The sequence below is a fragment of the Sipha flava genome, unplaced genomic scaffold (assembly GCF_003268045.1).
Source record: "Sipha flava isolate LNK unplaced genomic scaffold, YSA_version1 214_pilon_pilon, whole genome shotgun sequence".
NCBI classification, from domain to species: Eukaryota; Metazoa; Arthropoda; class Insecta; order Hemiptera; family Aphididae; genus Sipha; species Sipha flava.
Genome location: NW_020272832.1, coordinates 1 through 21,654, shown reverse-complemented (window position 1 = coordinate 21,654; position 21,654 = coordinate 1). Strand labels below are relative to the sequence as shown.

The following is a 21,654-nucleotide window of genomic DNA, read 5'->3' as shown; positions in this document are numbered from 1 at the left end:
ATTGTGTGATAATAATCAACCGTACTGGATAGAACATCCCGGGTGCGAAGAAACAATTTATCTATATTTTTCGCCATGATGGGCACACCCCGGCCGACACGTAGTACACGGAACATTGACGAAAAATTTCGAATACACGTGTGGTATAAAAAAAAAATCGAATGGCATTGTAGTCGATTTAGCGTACATCGTTATTACCGGTCGATTTATCGTAAACCGTCGAGTGTACGGGCACTGTCTGCACTCCCACGCGCGACTGTAGTCGACCGTCGCGGAAGTCTTCATTTCACGGGGATCACGAAGTGGTTACCGGTTTCGTTATATGCTCATTAGATTCCGGTCTGATCGACAAAAGCGTGTGCGATTGTGTTCACGAGCCTCGGGGAAACCTGAATAATATGAATATTTAATGGTAATAAAATATCTTTAAACATGGACGGGAAAACGTTCGCAGCGACGCGTTACTAATTAAAATTCTCTATTTAATATTTTATTTTTTTTTTTTTTTTATCAAACTCGGTAATTTAAATGGTAAAATTAAATAAATTTTTTTTTTTTTTCGCAAATCGCCGATTTGAAAACGATTCGTTCCGCGATAACCAATAATGATTGCGTACTTACATAATACGAATATACATACAACAAATTTTATCCAGACGGACGCATGCACACATGAAAATGGAATACATCAAACTAAATAAATATGTGTGTAGTATGCATATATTATTATAAAATAAAAATTACATTTATACATCAGATTTTAATATTGTTTTCCTCACGCCACTTTACCTATTGCTTGTGAACAACGACCGTCTACGACGCTTACGTGCATGTACCACGTGCGCAATACTGTGTAAATAAAAATGTACAGAACTTAATGTTGTGAATCAACGATTTTAAACTAATTTTATATTTCATACTTATGTGGGCATATAATATGCTATTTTACACGAAAAAATATTATAATATACGTATATATAATAGGTACACAAAAATAATTTTAGAAGACCCGAAATAAAAGAATATTTTTATAAAGGTTTTCTAGGTGGAGTAATAATTATATAATTATTATATACTGATGAGTAGACTTTATCTTTTATGGAAAAGACAGTGACAAATTATATGCTCAACACTATTTTATATGTTGTATATCATATAAATTAAATGTTAATAAAAAAAAAAAAAAAAAAATCACACGGAGAAATTAATTATTATCCTTTATACTTCATAAACATTTTGAACCTTTCAGATAAAAAATCCTATATACTTCCCAGCCTGAACCGACTGTTTATTACAATATTATACGCAGCCGCCTGCTAATACATCGAATACATGTTAAACTAAACTGAACGACAATCCGTCGTGTTAACACATTCTGACAACACAAAAGACCGTATATTATGCGTTATCTATCAAGCGCGTTTTAATATATATTGTAAAAATTTTATAATAACGACTACAGTGTTTCTCTCGAGCACAATAAATACAAGACAATGGATACAGATTGCGATTTCTACATGTTTGCAGCTTTTGTTCGGCCCGTCTACCACACCCCACGTTAACGGATCGTTTGTAAAAATGTTTAGTTCCATAAAGTCGATGTTAATCATTCCAACCCGAGTTAAGTTTAAAAAAAAAAAAAAATTTGTAAACACTACGGTTCTTGCTGCATCTCAGTGATGGGTGTCATCAGTATTCAGTATACCCACGGAATGTAGATGGAATTTAATACAAAGGACGGTATGCATGGTATACATATAGTGTAAACGCATTTCATATTTGGAAACACTGCCAAAATCGTAGAACGACATTTGGTCAAACATTAAAAATTATTAAAAACTATATAGAATGTTTTTAAAATAACAGTAAGAATATTCGAGGGTCATAATATATGATAGCAGTGAATTTATAACGTTGCACGTTTTAAATCTTTAAGTATAATGGGAAATACACTTGTAAACAACAGAATAAACCGATGACGAAAACCGCTTACTAATCGAGAAATATGAGAATTACTAATTATTTTAAAGTTGAATTTATGAAATTGTACTGTCTCTCGTAATTTTTGTTATGCTATTTGATATTACAAACATTTCTATTTTTATTTCTTTTTTTTCACGTATAAGATTACATGAGTAAATTTGTACGTTGTAATCAGAGCAAGAAAATATACTGCCGTAAGTCATAGTTGTTTGGAAAAAATATCTGTCTTGTATGTAAATAAATATATTTACTTATATAAAAAAAAAATCTTGGTTCTGAATTTGTTATGAGTATATTTTTGCAATTTATGATATAATTGAATAAATAAATAATAATAGGTTATATATGTACGGAAATATATACAGAACATTTTTAGTTTTAAATTATGAGCATAAAAGTCGAACTAAACCTACGGGCGAAACCAAATCTATAATAAATAGTAAATACTCATAAAATAAATATGAAAATATTTGTCTATCGTGCTGAAAATACGGCTAATTATATTTATAACTTATTTATTACTATACGTGCAATGATCACACAATGGCCAACAGTGGAGATTTTTATAATTTTTACTTTAGTCATGCTAAAAATGTGTACACTTACGGCTATAATTCACTCGGACGGCACACACCTAATACAGATATAGTAAATGTTATTGAAATCATAGTACGTAATATACCATCTATTGTGCACAAATAACACAATAAGATTCTAATTAAACGTGTGAAAAAGTTGTAGAAAACAATCGGAGGCAATCACCACTAACACACATTCTGTCGATTACAGTATTACGTTTTCTCTCTACCATATAATAAATAGTGTTTTTTTTTTTCCTTACTTGCAGTTTGAAATATTTTTGCATGACAACGAAACTTAAATAGACGTGCACATTCTGAACACTCTATGAGGTTTGATTGGATTAGGTAAGGTTAAGTTTGACATATTTTGTAAATTCGCTGGTTTTAAAATGTTTACTTTGGCCGCGCCATAGTTTAGTTTCACTCGTATGATTCATAACTACGCCAGCAAATCTGAACACCGTACGGTATACTAAGCACATGCATATTACAAGGTTAATGAACATAATAAAGGACTTTCAAAGCGTTATTGAACGACAAGCGATGCGATAGTGCTACTACGTATGTGTATATTTTACTCGAACAACGATAAACAATATAATATGGTACTATACAAATTGTAGACATTGTAGGCAGCTGATTGAATACGCACAAGGGAGAGATTCACCTTAAATATTTAGAGTATATCATGATGGAAACAATTAAGTGATTTTATAAAATAATACATCTACTTTTTGTTAATCCCCGATCCGTTATGTACTACGTCGGCGGTGATAATAAAATAACTAAACACGCGAAACACCATTAGTCCACCTTTAGGGCATTAGAGCAAATCGTCGTGAGGCTTTAAAAACTAAAATGTAACTGCACATGTGTACTACTTTTGTTATTCGCACACCGAGTGTACAATATAAGCATGCACACGTGCACATCAATTATCCGTCTTCAACTGTGTTCCCGCGCAATACAAATCATATAATAAATGATCGCTTCAAAAGTTAAATATTATTCATCCATAGAAATCTATACACAATACGTTTCATTGCTACACGCGTACAACGATACGACCCTTCGAACGAAAAATAAGTACGAGGAAAAGCACACTTCACAAGTCACACAAGCGCATCAATTTATTGCTTCTACGCGTGTTGATTTATGAGTCTAAAACGGAATACGCGCACATACCGATGTAATGTCATTATTTTAGACGTGAATAATAACGCGATAAAAATTCTTGGTCATTAAAGTACGAATGAAATCACGTTGAGCGTCTGATTTATTTGATCAAACCATACGGGTACGCGCGTACGCGTATACCATGGCCGTGTGCAATGCCTACGGTAGATAATGTGATTTCAACCAACTAAAATGTATAATAATGTTACAACAGTCGAGAACGTGAACCCGGGAAAAAATGAGAGTGTGATTGACCAGCGTTGCGCGGTTAAATGTTGCGTGAAATCATCGACCAGAACGTCGTCGTCGTCGTCTTCGACCGCATGTCGTCCGTTTTTAAAACGTTTGTGGAACGTGGATCGTTTCATAATATCTTCACTACAAGTCTCGGCAGACACAGCACAACTCGATCGCTCTCATTTTGCCGCGCTCACGTTTTTGTCCGACACACAAGACGTAGCAGCACAAGAACAGCTTTGGATAAGAGACTACGATGGATAGCGACATACGGTTTGGAACAGGTTGACCAATAGACTTTAGCGAGCACAACGTTCTAGGAAGGGACAAAAAAAAACCCCCCTCTGGAACAGACTTTTTGAACAGATCTCGTATATCATGTAGACGACGCAGCTATAAATATCTTCGCGCTTCTTTTTTTCAATATTTTCATATATTTATTGTCTAATAGATTTTCTCTGCCTACTCACTTATTAACTCACTACTAGACATTTTATCATTCATAAGCTGCTACGATTTACTCTATATGCATAGGCACATGTATTTAGTTACTTGCTATCTGAATCAGGGGCGTTTACAAGGGACAGGGGTCAGATATCCCCCATAAGCCCTTTTAAAATTGCATAAAATAGTGTTCTTAATTTAAGAAAATTATAAGGAAACAAAATAATATTTGCAAGGATTTATTGTAAATTATTATTTTAACACATTCAATATATATATCTTTTATTATTTATTATTTAAATGTGCTGGTACTTAGGTTTAGGAATTTTCCTTCCATAATAATATATTTGCAACTGATCCTCCCTCATACAAATGTGATGTATACGCCACTGTAATGTACGAATAAAGTGTTTACAATATTTTATACCAATACATTATACGAGTATACATACCTTGGTGTTGTATTACAAAAAACGAAAATATTAGATTGATGGTTATTGATCTGTTAATGTTCGCGGCCGTGTTAACCATACATAAAATTCGTGAAGGTTATAAAATATTATTAAATCATAGTCATTTTTACGTTAATTCGCATTACATAATCACTTCTGTTCTCTATACCAGAGGTTCCCAACCTTTTTTGACTCACGGCACCCTTTATTATTTTCTAAAAATTTGGAAGCACCCTGTAGGCCTAGCCCTATACTCTATAGTTTATACTGAATACGCAATATTAATATATCGTATATTTAAATTAATATTTTGTAACTTCGGTTTTATTTAGCATTAATAAACAATAAAGATAAGATAAAGTCACAAGTATTTTACCGAAAATAACTTTAAAACAGTTCACATCAAATCGATAGCAATCGAACCAGTATGAAAATTAAAATAGATTGAACATCTCAGTATTACTATTTATAAAAATTATGTGTGTTAATAATTAATTCATGAAATTATATTGTATATACCTAATTAATTATACACAATAGGTTCTATATTATAGATATGGAGTATAGTCTGTATATTACTCACAGTGCTATATTTGTCATGAAGGCGTTTAAAAATAAATATATATTTCAAATATTTTTGCGGCACCCTAAATTTAATCTCGCGGTACCCTAGGGTGCCGCGGCACCATTGTTGGAAGCCTCTGCTCTATAGTTTTAGAGGGAGGACCCAACCAAAATGCAGATTAATTGTGTTACGTTAATATTATTAAAAACTTAAAAGCATCAATAGCAATAAGAAATTGAGAAACCTATGTAATTAATTTCTGATTTCTTTTTAACCTGTAAAATGTTCAAATACTTTATTGGATTTGCATGTAATACAGTACCTTGACCTTCGCTTGGGATTCATTATTTCTATAAATTTTATAATTCAAATTTAAATTATGTTAAACTCAACAATGGATTTACATTTTTTTACATGTATAATAATAATATTTATATATACTCGTATAGATAATAATGAAAAAACAAGTTATATATTTTCAATGCTTATTTTCGATTCATAGCAAAGTTCTTATACATTGTCGTAACTAATGGGTAATATTTATACGATATTAACTAATTAGTTATTAAGACTAATTATAAGTTTACCAGTACCTGTGTACAGCATATCTTTAAAAACATGGAAATTTTTTTATTTTCGCTTTTGAATCATGAACGGGATGGGAACCACTTTCGCATTACTTCCACCTCGACCACATAATTTATTATGAAACTTGAGACGAAAAATAATACATCGTCAGTTAGTTTACGCGTAATTCAGGGGCCTCTAACCCCTGTGATGTGGCCTTTGGCCTACAAAAAATGAGCTTTACTAATTTTTGCTCGTCTGTAGGCTTCGCATTTACCACTTCCTGGGAAATGATCCTTCTTTTTCTTGATTTCTTCGCACAGAAAACAATTGGAAGGCTCTTTACAGTCCTTTGATGGGTGACCAGGTCCTACATACGTCAAAAATATGGTCATTTATTATAATTCATACATAATTTATAAGTATCGAACGATTATTAATAATTTTCCATTTGAATGCTAACAAGGCAAGCTCCAAAATAATCATCATTCCACAAAACGAAAGACTAATCTTATCTTTGAAAATCATCTAACTAGAACGTTTTCAAGGCGTAACCTAAACAATTATTCGATAAATGTAGATAAAACATTTTAACTACTTGTAGGTATTATTTTACCGATGGAATTTGATTCCGTAAACTTATACGAATCACTAGATTTTCAACCTTAACAGTTCATTATTCAAATATACGTTGAAATTTCATGCAACCAAGCAACAAGGATCGTCTTCAGGAGGGGGTTAATGAAGCAGTCTTTCCTCCCCCGTGGTCTTTTGATGGCAATTTACCTATTTTATTATAAATACAAGTGTCAGTTTTTCACCAAAATTAGACTTTATTTTTCTGTACCATTGACCATACTTACTATTATGACTAATATTGAAGTGTTGGCGAATAAAATCACATTTTTTAAAAGTGTTTTAAAACAACGTTCGAAATTTCGACGGCACCAAGTTGGATTTCGTCGGAGAGACATTTGGATTGTTTCACATCGATAGTCCAGTGCACTTCGAATGAATTGAGATAGCGGCAAAATAATATACAGTTATGTACGTGTAATTGCAGAGTATTGTATAAGAGGGCCGCTACGGATTCCAGCGAATTGTTTCTATCAAAATATGCATATTAAAACATATTTTTGGACAAATTTTAAAACGTAACGTTATGCTCAGTGCTCGGGCGGGGGCTAAGATAATTATTTTACAATGCCAAATGTATTATGATATTTTAATACATTAATCATTATTGTAAAATATCGTGGATCGTCACTGATTATATATTATGCATAGGCTTAGGAACTTATAGCTCTAAAAAGTACACAAATATGCATGCAAATATGCTTCTAAAATCATTAAAATATGCATTAAAAAAAAAAAAAAAAAAAAATGATCACATAGTACACAAAATAAAACGTGTCGATCGGATGTAAATGTATATTTAAACTCCGTAACAAAACTTTGTAGTCAGCTACTCGTAGACTGTTGTACTTTCGGCATTACACAATTTTACAAAACACACCCGTACGACATTTTACGTATGATTCGACGTTGCGTGGTTAGCAAAAACAACGACGGATAATAATCGACTGAACTAAATAAACAATTTCTATATCGACTATTATCTTTATCGACATTCGGTCGATATCCAGCGGGTTATATGATCGATACGGGTTTATATTATTATTTATATTTCAACAAAAATTATAACCAGATATGAGAGGTAATTTGCAGTTGGGATTTTACTGAAAGTGTTCGGTCCTGTTACGCACTGACGATAAGGCGCAGTTGGTAACACTTCCGCGTGTCCTGGCGTGGACTGGTTGGTAACGCGTATTATGAACACATGTGTTTTCTCCATCTTCGCCGCCAACGCAGGATTGTAGACTACGCCCTGAAATACGTCTTATTATTCACTTTTCGTGAGGTGTTTGTTGTATTCCGGTTATGCGTGCGCCTTCGTCGCTATTTTTATCGCCTTCGTCGTGGTATACGTGACACGTGCGCCTTCGTCGCCGTTCAATAAGTAAGCCTTCGCCGCCATTTTAATAAGTGCGCCTTCGCCGTACTTATTGAAATTATATGACGCCCATCACCATTATATCTGTGTGATCCTCGATTTATTGTGTACGTGGATCGGTTCGTTTTACCAGTCATCGCGGTACCATCTGGAGACAGGTCAACCTTTTCAATTATCTTTATAAAAACAAAATATATTCGTTCTGTGCGCCCATTGGGGACATTTATTTTGTACATTATACGTTGCTCCTCCCCCCCCCCTACCTTTGCCTTTAGTTCGTAGCTTATTTAATGTTTATTTAATTTGATCAAATAAGACCTTGTATTTTAATAAAACAATTGCTGATCATTTTTATTATATCTCTTCTCCTTCATCCTTTGGTTTTCCGTTTATACGTGTGGCAATCGCCCGGATTCTACCGTTGCGATAACCTCTCGTCAGATACACCTGCGGGAATTTCGCGTGCACATTTTTGGACCTTCGAGCCGGATATTTGCCAAAATAATATGTTTGAAAAATTGGTAAACCAAAGACAGATACAGCTAAAAAGGAGCTAACGCGCGCGCGTGTTGTGCGTGATCAAACTGTCAAGTCTATCCATAGTATACATTCGATGGCTGTCAAAGTCAACAATAATGGTGCGTTGATTGAAAATTTGGCAGTTCGCATGGATAAATTAGAAACTTTATTCAAATTATTTCAAGAACAACAAAATATGATTTTGGATGTTCTAATAGAACTCAATATCGTCGATGAATTTTCCGTTGATTCAGACGTAACAACTTCCACAGAAGAGTTGTACTACAACACTTGTGCTATAATCGCTAAGTTACTCAGTGTTAAACCAATGAATAGTTCTGTATTAAACGCTCCACATATATCGACTTCCTTGTCTTCCGTTTTAGCATTACCTAAAATCGATTTGCCTAAATATGATGGCAACTTAATTCAATGGAGACCTTTCCGCGATAAGTTTGTATCCTTAATACGCCTAAATGACAATCTAAGTAAAATTGATCAATTTCATTATCTATTATCTTGTCTATCTGGTCCAGCTTTGTCTTGCATCAGTTCATTATCTTTCACCGACAGTAATTATGACATTGCCTGGATGACATTAATGAATCGTTACGACAACCAACGATTATTAGCTTTAGCCCACTTGGATAAACTATTTTCATTTCGCCCAATGGTTACAGAATCATTGCCGGCTCTACTGAACTTCATTAATATTTCCAAGAAAATGTCGCCGCGATTACTGCGCTTGGTGTAGACAATCTGTCCGACTTTATGTTATTTTATATTGGGTCACGATTATTGGACCCGATTACTCGACAATTGTTCGAAGCCAGTGTTTCGCAGGAAACTATTCCTACTTTTGATTCTTTGCTTACGTTCGTTCATCACCATTGTAGAATCCTAGAGAATACCAAAGGTCCTGACAATGATCGAACTGAGAAGAAACACGCAAGACTCAAGGATTATAAGACAACCAGATCATCTCTTGCCACTACATCAACTAGCAAAAAGGGGTCCAATCCAAAATGTTCATGTTGTACAGGAGAACATTTCGTGTATCGTTGTCAAGTTTTCAAAGATTTTCCACTACAAAAACGACGGGATACGGCGTTATCAACAAAATTGTGTTTTTCATGTTTGAGTCCTTCACACACGGCAAAAGCATGTAAATCTAAATGGTCATGTTCAGTATGTAAAAAAACGACATCATTCTTTACTTCATCAAGATTTCATCTCGTCATGTGTTGTACAAGGAAACGATCCTATTCAAAGCACTTCACAAGATAACATTACTAAGTTCTCTGGGTTGTCATGCGCCACTTCCACGGTCGTGTTGGGAACCGCCATAGTTCGTATGCGTGACTGCCGTGGTGATTATCAAACCGTTCGTGTATTATTGGATAGCGGATCACAAGTATCAGCCATGACCATGCGATGTGTATCAAAGCTAGGCCTTCCCAGACGCAGATGTCAAATAGGCATAGTTGGTTTATCAAAGAAATCAATTAATAACGTAAAAGGAATTACCAGTTGTCACTTTGTACCATGGCAACAACCATGAACTGTCGTTCTGTAGTTCTGACATCATTATTTTACCTCAGATTACCACTAACATGCCTTCTGTGCCATTACCACCTTGTGCTCGTCAGTCTTACGGTCATCTATCATTGGCTGACCCGTCATTTGATGTTCCTTCGTCTATAGATATGCTCATTGGTGAAGATTTGCTCCCTCACATAATGAAGCCCCGAGCCGACATTTTACAACGTCAAGGTTTGCCGTCAGCGGTGGACTCTTTCTTGGAATGGGTTGTTTTCGGATTCCTTGATGAACAAAATGCGTTTTATGTGCACTCGTTCTCAGTGACGTAATTTTCCTTAAAGGACATGATTCGATCTTTCTGGTCAGTTGAAGAAATTACGCAACCGAAAAGTTCCATCACTGAAGACCACCAATGTGAGAAATAGTTTTCAAAAACGACAACGCGTGATGAACATGGCAGGTTCCGTGTTGCACTTCCATTTATAGATACGGTATTGTTTTTGCAAAACCATTCGAAATTCAGGAAGAATCAAGCCTAATTCCCATCCAGTATGTTTTTGCAAAATCATGGCCTAGGTGAGTCTCGCTCACTTGCGCAAAAACGCTTATTCAATCTCGAAAGCCTTCTAAATAAAGATCCAGCATTATACGCTGAATATCAGCAATTTATGAAGGAATACTGGACTCTGGATCATATGAAAAGAGCGACTCAGGCCGGAAAATATTTCATCCCGCACCATGCTGCCGTGAAACGTGACGGTAACAAGATCGAAGAGTTGTGTGTTGTGTTTGATGCATCTGCTTCTACATCGTCGGGTTTATCGCTAAATTACGTCCTAATAGCTGGTCCTAAATTACAAATTGATATTTTTGATATTCTTGTAAGGAGTAGGTTAAAACGTTATCTGTTAACCGCAGACATAACCAAAATGTATCGACAAATTTTGTTAAAACCCAATGGTTGTGCGCATCAACATATATTATGGCGTGAATCTCCTGAGGAAGAATATGAACTTCGTACTGTCACTTATGGCGTTACTTCTGCTCCATATCTGGCTATCCGATGTTTGCATGAATTAAATGCTCAGGCTGGTTCGAAATTTCCAGCCGCGAAGAATATTCTCACCCGCCAAACGTACGTTGATGACATCGTGGTAGGAGCAGATACAGAAGAGTAGCTATCTATCATTCAGCCAGCGAGACATCATCGGCTTATTGAATTCTTGTGGATGCACCTTAAAAAAATTGACAAGCAACTGTCCGGTTATCTTGGAGAACATCGACACCAAAGATCATGCAAAATTATTGTCATTGGATCCCAAAGATGAGGCCTCTGTGAAGGTTTTAGGCCTTCATTGGGACCCATCATCAGATCGTTTTGCTTACCACACAAGTCTTCGGCCGGGTCAATATACCAAACGAAAAGTGCTCTCGACCATCGCTAGACTATTTGATCCAATTGGTTTCTTAGGACCCACACTGTTATAGGCCAAGATTTTTATGTAATAATACGTTGCTCCTCCACCATCCCCTTTTGCCTTTAGTTCGTAAGCTTATTTAATGTTTATTTAATTTGATCAAATAAGACCTTGTATTTTGATAAAACAATTGCTGATCATTTTTATTATATTTCTCCTCCTTCATCCTTTGGTTTTCCATTTACACATGTGGCAATCGACCGGGTTCTGCCGTTGCGATAACACCTCGTCAGATACACCTGCGGGAATTTCGCGCGCACAGAAAGTATTAAGTCTAGTGATGGGCATAATCGAATGATTTCAACAATCGAATTATTAGTATTCAGAGACATTTTTATGATCATGAGATGTCTCCAAATAATCATTCGATATGTTCAATTGAAATATAATATATAAATATAAATATAATATATAATTTTATTTATAAACGTTCTAAGAAATTTTTGTTGTGTTTGTGTTTGAGTAATTCAAAAATTATAGATAATATAAATAACTAAGAATAATCGTATACCCATCAATATTTGTCTAACAACTAGTATTTACTAATTCGATTATGAAGATTAAAAATAGTATTCATCCCTCACTCCTTCGTTCCACGAAGATCATTCGAAATATTTTTTCATTCGATACACATTTCGAGATCAAGAATTCGTTGTTTTTAAAAAAAACAAGATATCACTCGAAACAATATCTCGGGTATATAATCGAATTATTATTTTGATAATCGAGATATCTCGATTACGCCCATCACTAATAAAGTCCTCTTAGTACATTTTTCTTTTCGATCGTTTCAAATATGTATATATAATTATATGTATCTATAATTTTTTATTTTAAATTTGAAAAATTTGTCAAAATATGCAAAATAAGCATAACAATTTTAAAATATGCACATTCAAATTTTAGATCCAATATTATGGCGCCGAGAAACGAATTTACTTTGCACTCTGCTACATTTAACAATAATTAAAAAAAGTATACAAATGCTAGAAGTCCGTAAGCCTAATTATATATTATATATGGTGGTACCTATTTTATATGTTTTTTTATAAATAAATAGCTCATTTTTGTTGTTAATTATGTATGTATATCTATATTTTTAAGATGGTTTCAGATTAAAATCGATACCAATAATGTAACTATTTAAAATTTGTCACTATTGTGAAAAAAATGACTTACTTAAGAGATACTTAAGAATATATTCTGTAATTTAAAATTGTACATAGATTTAAAAAACAACTAACTAAATTCTTGAACCTTCATTAGCCCCTCCCTTGGTGAGTGATAAAATCCGCCCCTGAAGGTGATTCGGCGTTCGTGACGGCCGCCTAGAACCGGAACCAATCGAAACGCTCGACGACGATACTGGGTTGGGTTAGGGGAGGGATCTGACGGTGGATCACACGCAAAACTAGTCCGTCTTCCGAGATACGACCACAGTTCAGTGCTGGCCATTAGATTTCAACGTTAACAATAATAAATTAATAATAAATACGTTAAATAAATACTATTAAATAATTATTGCAACTGATTTAAAACAATACTATTGTGTATAATATTTTAGTACTCAATACTTGGATATTTTCGACATTTATCACTGATGTCTCAAACGCCACTACTAAAATATGCCTTACAGAATATATTTTACATATTTAGAGTTAAACACACAATAATATGCATGTAATAACACATGCAATCAAATATAAAAGTACCATTTACAGAAAAAAGAGTGGTTTCTGCAGAAAAAAAATCTTCAGAATGCAAATTAATTATATTTCCAGTGTAAAATGGTAATGAAGTGGATAACAATATAAAATAATTAATATACTAGTGAATATTTTGAAACAAAACTAAATTATACAACTAAGCATGTTTTACCAATTACCATGTTACATTTATTATACATCATACATTATAAAATTAATATAATTTACTAAAAATGTATTTAATATTTAATTAATTAAATAAATTAAATATTTAATTATATTTAAATTAATAGTTTACTAGAGAAACAACAGTCTAAACTAAAAATATAATTATAATCATTCTAAATGTAAAAACTAATAGCTTATAAATCAAAACTTTTAATTTGAAATTAACATTTTTTTTTTTTGCTTCTATAAATATACCATTTAATAAATTCACCATTTAATTTTCCTGTATTTCTGAATTTATCTTCTTTTTTTAGTTTTCTAGTAATTTTCTGTCGAAGGCACTGCAATAAAATGCTTTAGTTTCATTTATATTTTTTATAATATTTTATTCTATGTCGGACCAGGTTTTTGATCAAAACTAAACATCCGATATTATTGGCTTTGTATGATACCAAAATGGTTAACTTTTTTTTTTATTTCTTTTTTTTTTTTTGTACGGTATCAAAAACTACATTTATTAGCTTACAAGGAATCATAATTTTCACATACTATGAATTTAGGTACATTATTTTTAAATATAATTATACATATAAATTAGTTTAATTCTATATAAGCTTATATATATATATATTATTTCTTATATATATATACATATACATCAATTAGTTTAAAAAATAAGATGATTTTCTTTATGTAGCTCATCAGATTGCAATGAGACATTTCTGAATTACCAATTCCCAGTCTATTAGTAATTATTTTGTCTCTGTAATTGAATGTTGGGAATTTAAGCCAGTAAATGGTATAGTTTTTAGTTTCTTTAAGCTTATTATTATGTGTACATTGCCATTCGAATTACCATAAATTGGAACAATATGGATTCACAATTCTATGAATTTCATGGACACTTTTATGGAGTGTAACCACTTCTGTGATCAATGTGATCACATTCAAGAAATACATGATTGTACCGAACATTTTACCATAATAATAAGCCATATTATTTAAAATTATGATTGGCATTTCGTAGAATTAAAAAAAATAATAAGTCAGTAATGATCGTTTAGAATTAATAAACTATTATAAAGAAATTCATTTTTCTATTTATGGACACGCTCTTTAAAAGTGTCCGACTCTTATCACTGAATTTACATTTTAGCATAGGGAGTGCACCATCTGTATTCATATAATCTGTGGCCATACTATATTTGATGAGCTGGAATTACTATTAAAAAAAAAAAATCTTTATGGGAAATTATTATTTATTTGATGAGGTATCACTGAATTTTGTCATATGACTAAAGCTAGGATATATATGCATTTGCATTTTTTTTTCTTCAAGTCCGAATCGATTGGTTTTATTTTTTTATTTATTATTTTTTTTTTTTTTTTTGTCTATTTTGGTAAATAAAATGCATATTAAACAACTTTTTATTGCATATGAATCCTAGCCTTACTTATGATGTTGTGATAATGATGAATTCGTTCACTTGCGATTTTATGATAAACAATTTGATCAGTATTATGGTAAAATATTTGGTACAATACAATTATTTCTACAATGTGTTCATCCTGACCTGAGAGTTATGGTTACCCTGCATTGAATATACTTGAATTGCAAGGCATTTACATTACAGTATAGTGAGATTACCTTGTAGTTTAATGCTATCTGTGATTTTAGTAGAGATTATAATAATCAATAAAAAACATATGTTTAACATCAATACATATTTTATAATTTATATATGTTGACACAGATAAATAAATGCAGATATTTTTATTTATCCGTTAATATTTTATTCCTTTTATAAAGTTTACCTCAAAGTTTAGTAAATCATATTATAATTATAATATATTTTAAAATTATGATTCTTAATACCCTATGATTATTTTATGCTAAGGTAAAAATAGATTTTCTACAGATTATTTCTAGTTAACTAAAATTCAAAATTTAGAAATAGAATTATCAGTTTTCCTTTATAGTCTAAGAATATATAGAGATCACAAATTTTGCAAAAATCAATACTTTGGGGGAATATGTTGAATTACAGTTTTGTTGATTGCATACATTTATAAATAATACTATATTATGAAAATAGAATTGATTTCTATAGCAAAAGTCTTTAATAAAAAAAAAAAAAAAAAATATGATATGAAAATACAAAATTCATTGGAATACATAGTTATTTAAATATTTTTTTTTTTTTAGAATATAAGTGAGAAAATATTAAAGAGAATTATTTTAACAAATGCTGTATCCATATAGCTAATAACTACTAAAAATAAATTAAAGAAAAACAATTACATAAGATTTACACAAGCTCTTTATCAATTTTGTACTTGTAAAAAATGTTTATTGTTTTTGCTAAAAAACACTTAGCAATCCAAAAAGTTAGCTGCCATCAGAAGTTCCAATGCAACTTCCGCACCGATGTTAAATTCAGGTATTTCAGTAGAACTGTTGGTGTAACGAGCTTTGTATGAGAAGTACTTGCAGACGCAGCACAAGACATGGGAACTAAATGTTAAAACAGAAAACTAATAAGATATTTGTCACTATGACCATACATGATCGCTTACGGTATCTCTCTGAAGTTGATCTCATTGGCTTCGTTTTCGGAAAACTGCCCAGGACCGCTCAGCATGGCTTTGATGGTACCCGACATAATGGCATGTGCCCGTTTAATAATGAACTCGTGACCATCGCTCGAGATTAGTTTTACGTACATAGCATCCGGGCCTTCCAAATCACCATATGTTGTTTCATTATCCAACTAAACAATGTTACAGGCATACATAAATGTAGGTTCTTACGATAGTACTTAACTACATAAGGGGACCACATAACTAATAGAAATCGAGTCAACGATATAGAAAGGAATTATTGGTATAATTACAGGACCACAGAGTAACACAAACACATACGCAAATGTGAGCTATATGGCTACATTTCAAAGTAATATTAAGAATGCATTTAATAATAGTGCACAACAAAATATGGGATATGTGCAAGAGGTAATATTATAGAGGTCAACCATTTAAATAATAAATCTGGGAAAGAGCACGTTTAGCACCTCAAGGCAGGGCCGCATTAAAGGGAGAGCATTGGCTACAACTGCCCCGGGCGCAAGTTTTTTGGGAGCACCAAAATGTTGTGGTCAGAAATTTGCTCACTTGTGAATTATTGAACTAATAACTAAATTATTATTTTTTTTTTTGTTTTTCATAACAGTATCATAAATTAATGTTAATGTATTTAATTAATTTATGTATATTATTAATGTATTTATAGCAATATAGTTATCAGCGATCTAGAATATTATTAATATATTAATATACAAATTTGTTGTGATAATGTCAATAAACATAAGATATTAACAATAATACGGCGTATTATGTTATAGCGTGCGGCGTGCGATGGGGTGCCTACTACACAAAAACAGAATTGATTTTAGATTGTCTAAAAGGTTCATGAGTATCTATCTCCTACCTTTGAAGGGCGCCAAATTTTTTTTTTTTTTGCGCCGGGGCGCAAAATCACTAAATACGACACTGCTTCAGGGTATTAACAATAATTGGGAACAACCTTTTCCGTAGTACTGCGCGACCGATTCCCACGAGACCCGTGTATATAGGGGGGGGGTCGCTAAAAGACCAATATTTAGATGCGTTTTAATCGGATCTTGGCAAGCACCTTCGCGCCAGTCCGATTGACGGGTTAAACTAATACTTTGTACTTGTAAATATTTCAGTAGACAACAGTTTTATTGCGTGGTTATTTGGAAACATGCCGTTACACATCGCTCGTCTGAACAGTTGTATTGACGGCACGCGCACGTTAAACACGCGTACGGCATCGTCGTTTCGGACAAATGTCGGAGGACATTGACGACAACAGTTCGCGGCCGCGCGTACGTTGCCGACACGTCGAGAAAGTTCATCGGTTTACCTGTTCTTCTTCCGGTTCTCTGTACAAGTCTCCTTGCTGGACCATGTCGACGATCATTTGACGTTGTGCTTTGGCGGAGAAGAACACGCCGTTCCGAAAACAGGTGCGTGTGCGCAACGGAACGAAGGTCTTAACAGAGACGAATTAACAACGGGCAAATAATGCTGTTGAACTTACGGCGGCAAACGTTTGCTTCGCGATGCGTTCTGCGGGCAAGGACGCGTAGGACTGGACACTAGTGATAAGCACTATCGAACTATTCGATTGTTCCGAATTGTTCGAATTATCCGACAGTTTAAAATTATTCAATTATTCGATGGTTTACGACTTCTGAACTGTTCAGTAAAATTCGAAATTGGTTTAGCTTTGAACACGGATACGTACAACACATAGTACATATCTGTGAGCTTAAACATTATTTATTTTATTTCGCGATACCCAACCGCTGCTGTGTTAACCGCGATTACTGATAAGAATAACGATTGACAGAAAACGTAAACGCGTTAACATTATGATATTTTTTTTTTTATTCGATACGTACGAATAGTTTTTCATGGAAAAAAAATACTATTCGGTCGTAATAAAATAATATTCGATAGTTTATGCTCATCGAATACCATTCATCACTACTGGACACCAGATGTACCTGCCGCGGTAACGAAACGCTAACATCGGTTGAGCGGGTGCGCAGGGGTACATTTTACTGTTATCGAAACCTAGCGGACGCTTCAGGAACTAAACGCCGTGGGTGTTGATGGTATCACGTGATACGGATCACGGTTCGGTCGGTACCGGGAAGCACATTAGAATGCCTATACCGACCACGCGCAAGGCGTCGCGCTTGTTCTTCACTACCGTAAAGCGCCGGGTTCCCACGCGACTCGTGTATTTGACGAACGGTTTATAATTGCCGAATATATTCGTCTATTTGTAAAAGATACCCAAACGTTCTGTTCCCGCCACTCGCATGTTCGACGAACATTTGTTAACGCGAATACTCGTACAAGCAATCAAAATTATGATATTGAATTTAGAACCACGGAAATTAATGCACAAATATTCGTCACGTCGCGGGAACGCCCATCCGAATAACGATTGTGATACAATTATTCTCTTCGACTCGTGTCACTTTTGCCGACAATCGGCGGGAACAAGACGAACGACGAATACCGAATGCCGGATGCCGAATATCCGTACAAATATACCATTCCCGCTACATCCACGAATCCACAAACCGCTCTTTATTAATCAATAAACTACAGGAAATCGGCTTTGCAAATCCTCTATTATCATGGTTCAACTCATTCCTGAGTCGGAGAATCCAATTTGTCAATTATAAAAACTTTATATCGACACCTATAAACGTGATTTCTGGTGTCCGTCAAGGCTGTCACCTTTTCTCTCTCGTTTTTAATTTATTTATAAATGATGCTGTATCATCCATTTCACAATCCAACATTTTATTATTTGCCGACGATGCAAAAATTTACAAATCTATCACTTCCCCCGATGATACTAAACTTCTACAAAATGATTTAGCTTCATTTAACGAATGGTGCATTTCAAATAGTCTTTTATTAAATATTGATAAATGCCAAATTGTTACTTACTCCAAAAACACAACCCCTTACATTTTAATTATCATATATGCGACATTAACCTACATCGTTCGTCATTATTTAAAGATCTTGGGATTTTATTTGATTCCAAACTATTATTTAATGCTCATGTATCAGCGATTAAAAATAAAGCTTTATCTGTATTTGGTATGATAAAAAGAAACTGCTCCGATTTTCGTGATCCACTTGCTCTAAAATGCCTTTATACCTCACTAGTCCGTTATTTATTAGAATACGCTCCACTAATTTGGAATCACAACAATGTAGGACATAATGATCAACCTGGTAAAGTTCAAAATAAAGCTCTCAGATTTTTATGTCATAAAGGTAATATTCAAAGAACTCCTCACTCTGGCTACGATAATATTTTAAAACTAGCCGACCCGTCACAGCTTCGCCCGTGATTGGTTGTTTATTTTGCCTTCGGACCATGATATGTAGAATTTTTTATTCAAATATTATTGTTTAATGTGATCGACAAGTAAATATAAAAAAACGGTTAATGAAAACGGATTGAAATTTTTCTAGCGTTATAAATGATAAAAATAAATACAGATAAAAAAGAAATAATTTATGGTTGATAAAGAATTTGATTGAAGTTATTTCGTTTGCTCCAAACGATGTCATTTGAAACAGAGTATTATACTGTCTAGAATTATCAAAGAAATGTTTTGATAGAGGGTGAGAATTATCAATTAAACTTTTAATTGGGTCTGGAAGATCCTCAAATTGGTGTAAAATAACTTTACCGTCAGCGCAGCAAAGTCCATGGGTTTCATCTTTCCATTTTTTTGCATGGCACTTAGGACATAATATAGTCATTCGTCCAATTTGAAGCACTTTAATATTTAAATAATATAGGTACACGCAATATATAGGTACAATTGATTTTAATTTTTTATGAACTTTTATGAACTTTTTTACTGACAAAAGTGGTACTAAAACCTTCAGCAGAGAGTCGGGTTTCAGCCAAAATAAATTTCAGCCAAATCGGTTCAGTAGTCTTCTCGGTTAGCGCGGTCGAAGAAAAACCCTTACAATTTTATATATAGTTTATAGATAGATAGATAACACATATTTTATACATAAATACAAAACCCTATCAAAGAATTCAAAGTTTTTTATATTTTTTTGCAGCATGCAAAAATATACTCTGTAAAAAAATTTAAATCATACTCAAAATTGTTTTTTGTATACGAATTATATTTATTTATTTATTTTTATTTGTAAAACTACAGTCCTAATATTGTGCACAATCAATGTTGTTATAAAATATAATACATGTGTTTTACCATGCTTTTATTCAATATGCCTCACGAAAATGAATCTAATGATGAAGTGTAACAAAAATCAAACATATTAATAAATAAAAAAGCGTCAGTAAAATCATCATTCGAAATATACAAAATAAATGATAAGAATAAATACAAAATATTGATAAATTATATATATATTCGTATATTATAAAATATTAATACATTGAAATCAATACTCATCGTCCTCATAAAGGTACGTGAGTCGCCACAGCGTAGTGTCGACGTAGTACAAGCCACGCACCCAAGACATGTATTGGTCACTTACGACAGACTCATCATGATACTGTAGTGCATAAATAGTACGAACAATGATATCGCGAAGATTTATCAGTTCATTGGCAGTCATCTTCCGAATGATGGAACGACGGACACGGAAACGTTTTTTAATTCTGGGCACCATATATGCAACGGATTTGTCCATGTCGAGGATCGAGGAACAAAGAATCACTAAATAAGTCAAAACGACAAGACGATGTATTACTAAAGAAATAATAATTTTATTTGTATATTAAAAATCATAATTTCTATGGTAACAATTGTTTTTTTTTTTACAGATTTGCAATAAAATAAAATGTTAAAAAAAAAAAAAAAGATACTTTAAAATGTGTCATAAATTCAACTAGTTGGACCATGTAGGTAATTTGTTACACGAATTATTTATGATTCGTTAAAATAAAAAATGACAAAAACTGTTTTTAATTTTTATCTATCTTATGTTATGTGTTTAATTATATTAACCAACCGACAAAAATAGTCGGTACACCGAATCACGATCAGCTTCGCCCGTAATTGGTTGTTTATTTTGCCTTCGGACCATGATATGTAGAATTTTTTATTCAAATATTATTGTTTAATGTGATCGGCAAGTAAATATAAAAAAACGGTTAATGAAAACGGATTAAAATTTTTCTAGCGTTATAAATGATAAAAATAAATATAGATAAAAAAGAAATAATTTATGGTTGATAAAGAATCTGATTGAAGTTGATGAAGAAAAAAAAAGAAAAAAAAAAGAATTAAAATAAGAATTTTATAAAACTTCTGAGTATATGATGTTTTTTGTTATATTTCCTGTTGAAATTAAAATCATAAGATGATTCGGGTCCCCAGTTCGAGAAAATGTCACGTATGTCCATGTGAAAAGCACTCTGTACGAAGATCCACGCCAACGTACTTGAATTTTTGACCTTGCGCATTGTTTATGGTAATGGCAAAAGAAACTTTAACCGGGAATTGAAACCGTTTGAAAGAAAACGGCAAGTCAGATGGGAATTCTTGGAATAAATGCAAATTCATACAAAACGTTCCTCACCAAATTGCGAATTCAATTCTCACGAAATT

At 33.1% G+C, this 21,654-nt stretch overlaps 2 protein-coding genes across 2 annotated transcripts; one reads left to right on the top strand and one right to left on the bottom strand.

Annotated features, from left to right (window-relative positions):
- The first annotated feature begins 8,632 nt into the window (after positions 1-8,632).
- Positions 8,633-9,292, top strand: LOC112682918. The gene has a single exon (XM_025553692.1). It carries the CDS (start codon positions 8,633-8,635, stop codon positions 9,290-9,292), a length of 660 nt encoding a protein of 219 aa, XP_025409477.1.
- A 6,443-nt stretch (positions 9,293-15,735) lies between these two features.
- On the bottom strand, positions 15,736-17,851 carry LOC112682911 (elongin-C-like). Its single transcript, XM_025553683.1, has 3 exons — positions 17,379-17,851; positions 16,010-16,203; positions 15,736-15,947 (listed from the first exon to the last, which is right to left on the bottom strand). The coding sequence occupies exons 1-3, from the start codon at positions 17,433-17,435 to the stop codon at positions 15,806-15,808; spliced, it is 393 nt and encodes a 130-aa protein (XP_025409468.1). The 5' UTR covers positions 17,436-17,851; the 3' UTR covers positions 15,736-15,805.
- Positions 17,852-21,654: the final 3,803 nt, after the last annotated feature.

Bases quoted from the DNA above. Each gene is read 5' to 3' on its own strand.
- LOC112682918 (XM_025553692.1), top strand. From the start codon at position 8,633: ATGGCTGTCAAAGTCAACAATAATGGTGCGTTGATTGAAAATTTGGCA.
- LOC112682911 (XM_025553683.1), bottom strand. From the start codon at position 17,435: ATGATCGTCGACATGGTCCAGCAAGGAGACTTGTACAGAGAACCGGAA. The intron at 16,204-17,378 runs GTAAACCGATGA...AACATTGTTTAG, and splicing joins GAGAACCGGAAGAAGAACAG to TTGGATAATGAAACAACATA. The intron at 15,948-16,009 runs GTAAGCGATCAT...TTTAACATTTAG, and splicing joins ATCAACTTCAGAGAGATACC to TTCCCATGTCTTGTGCTGCG.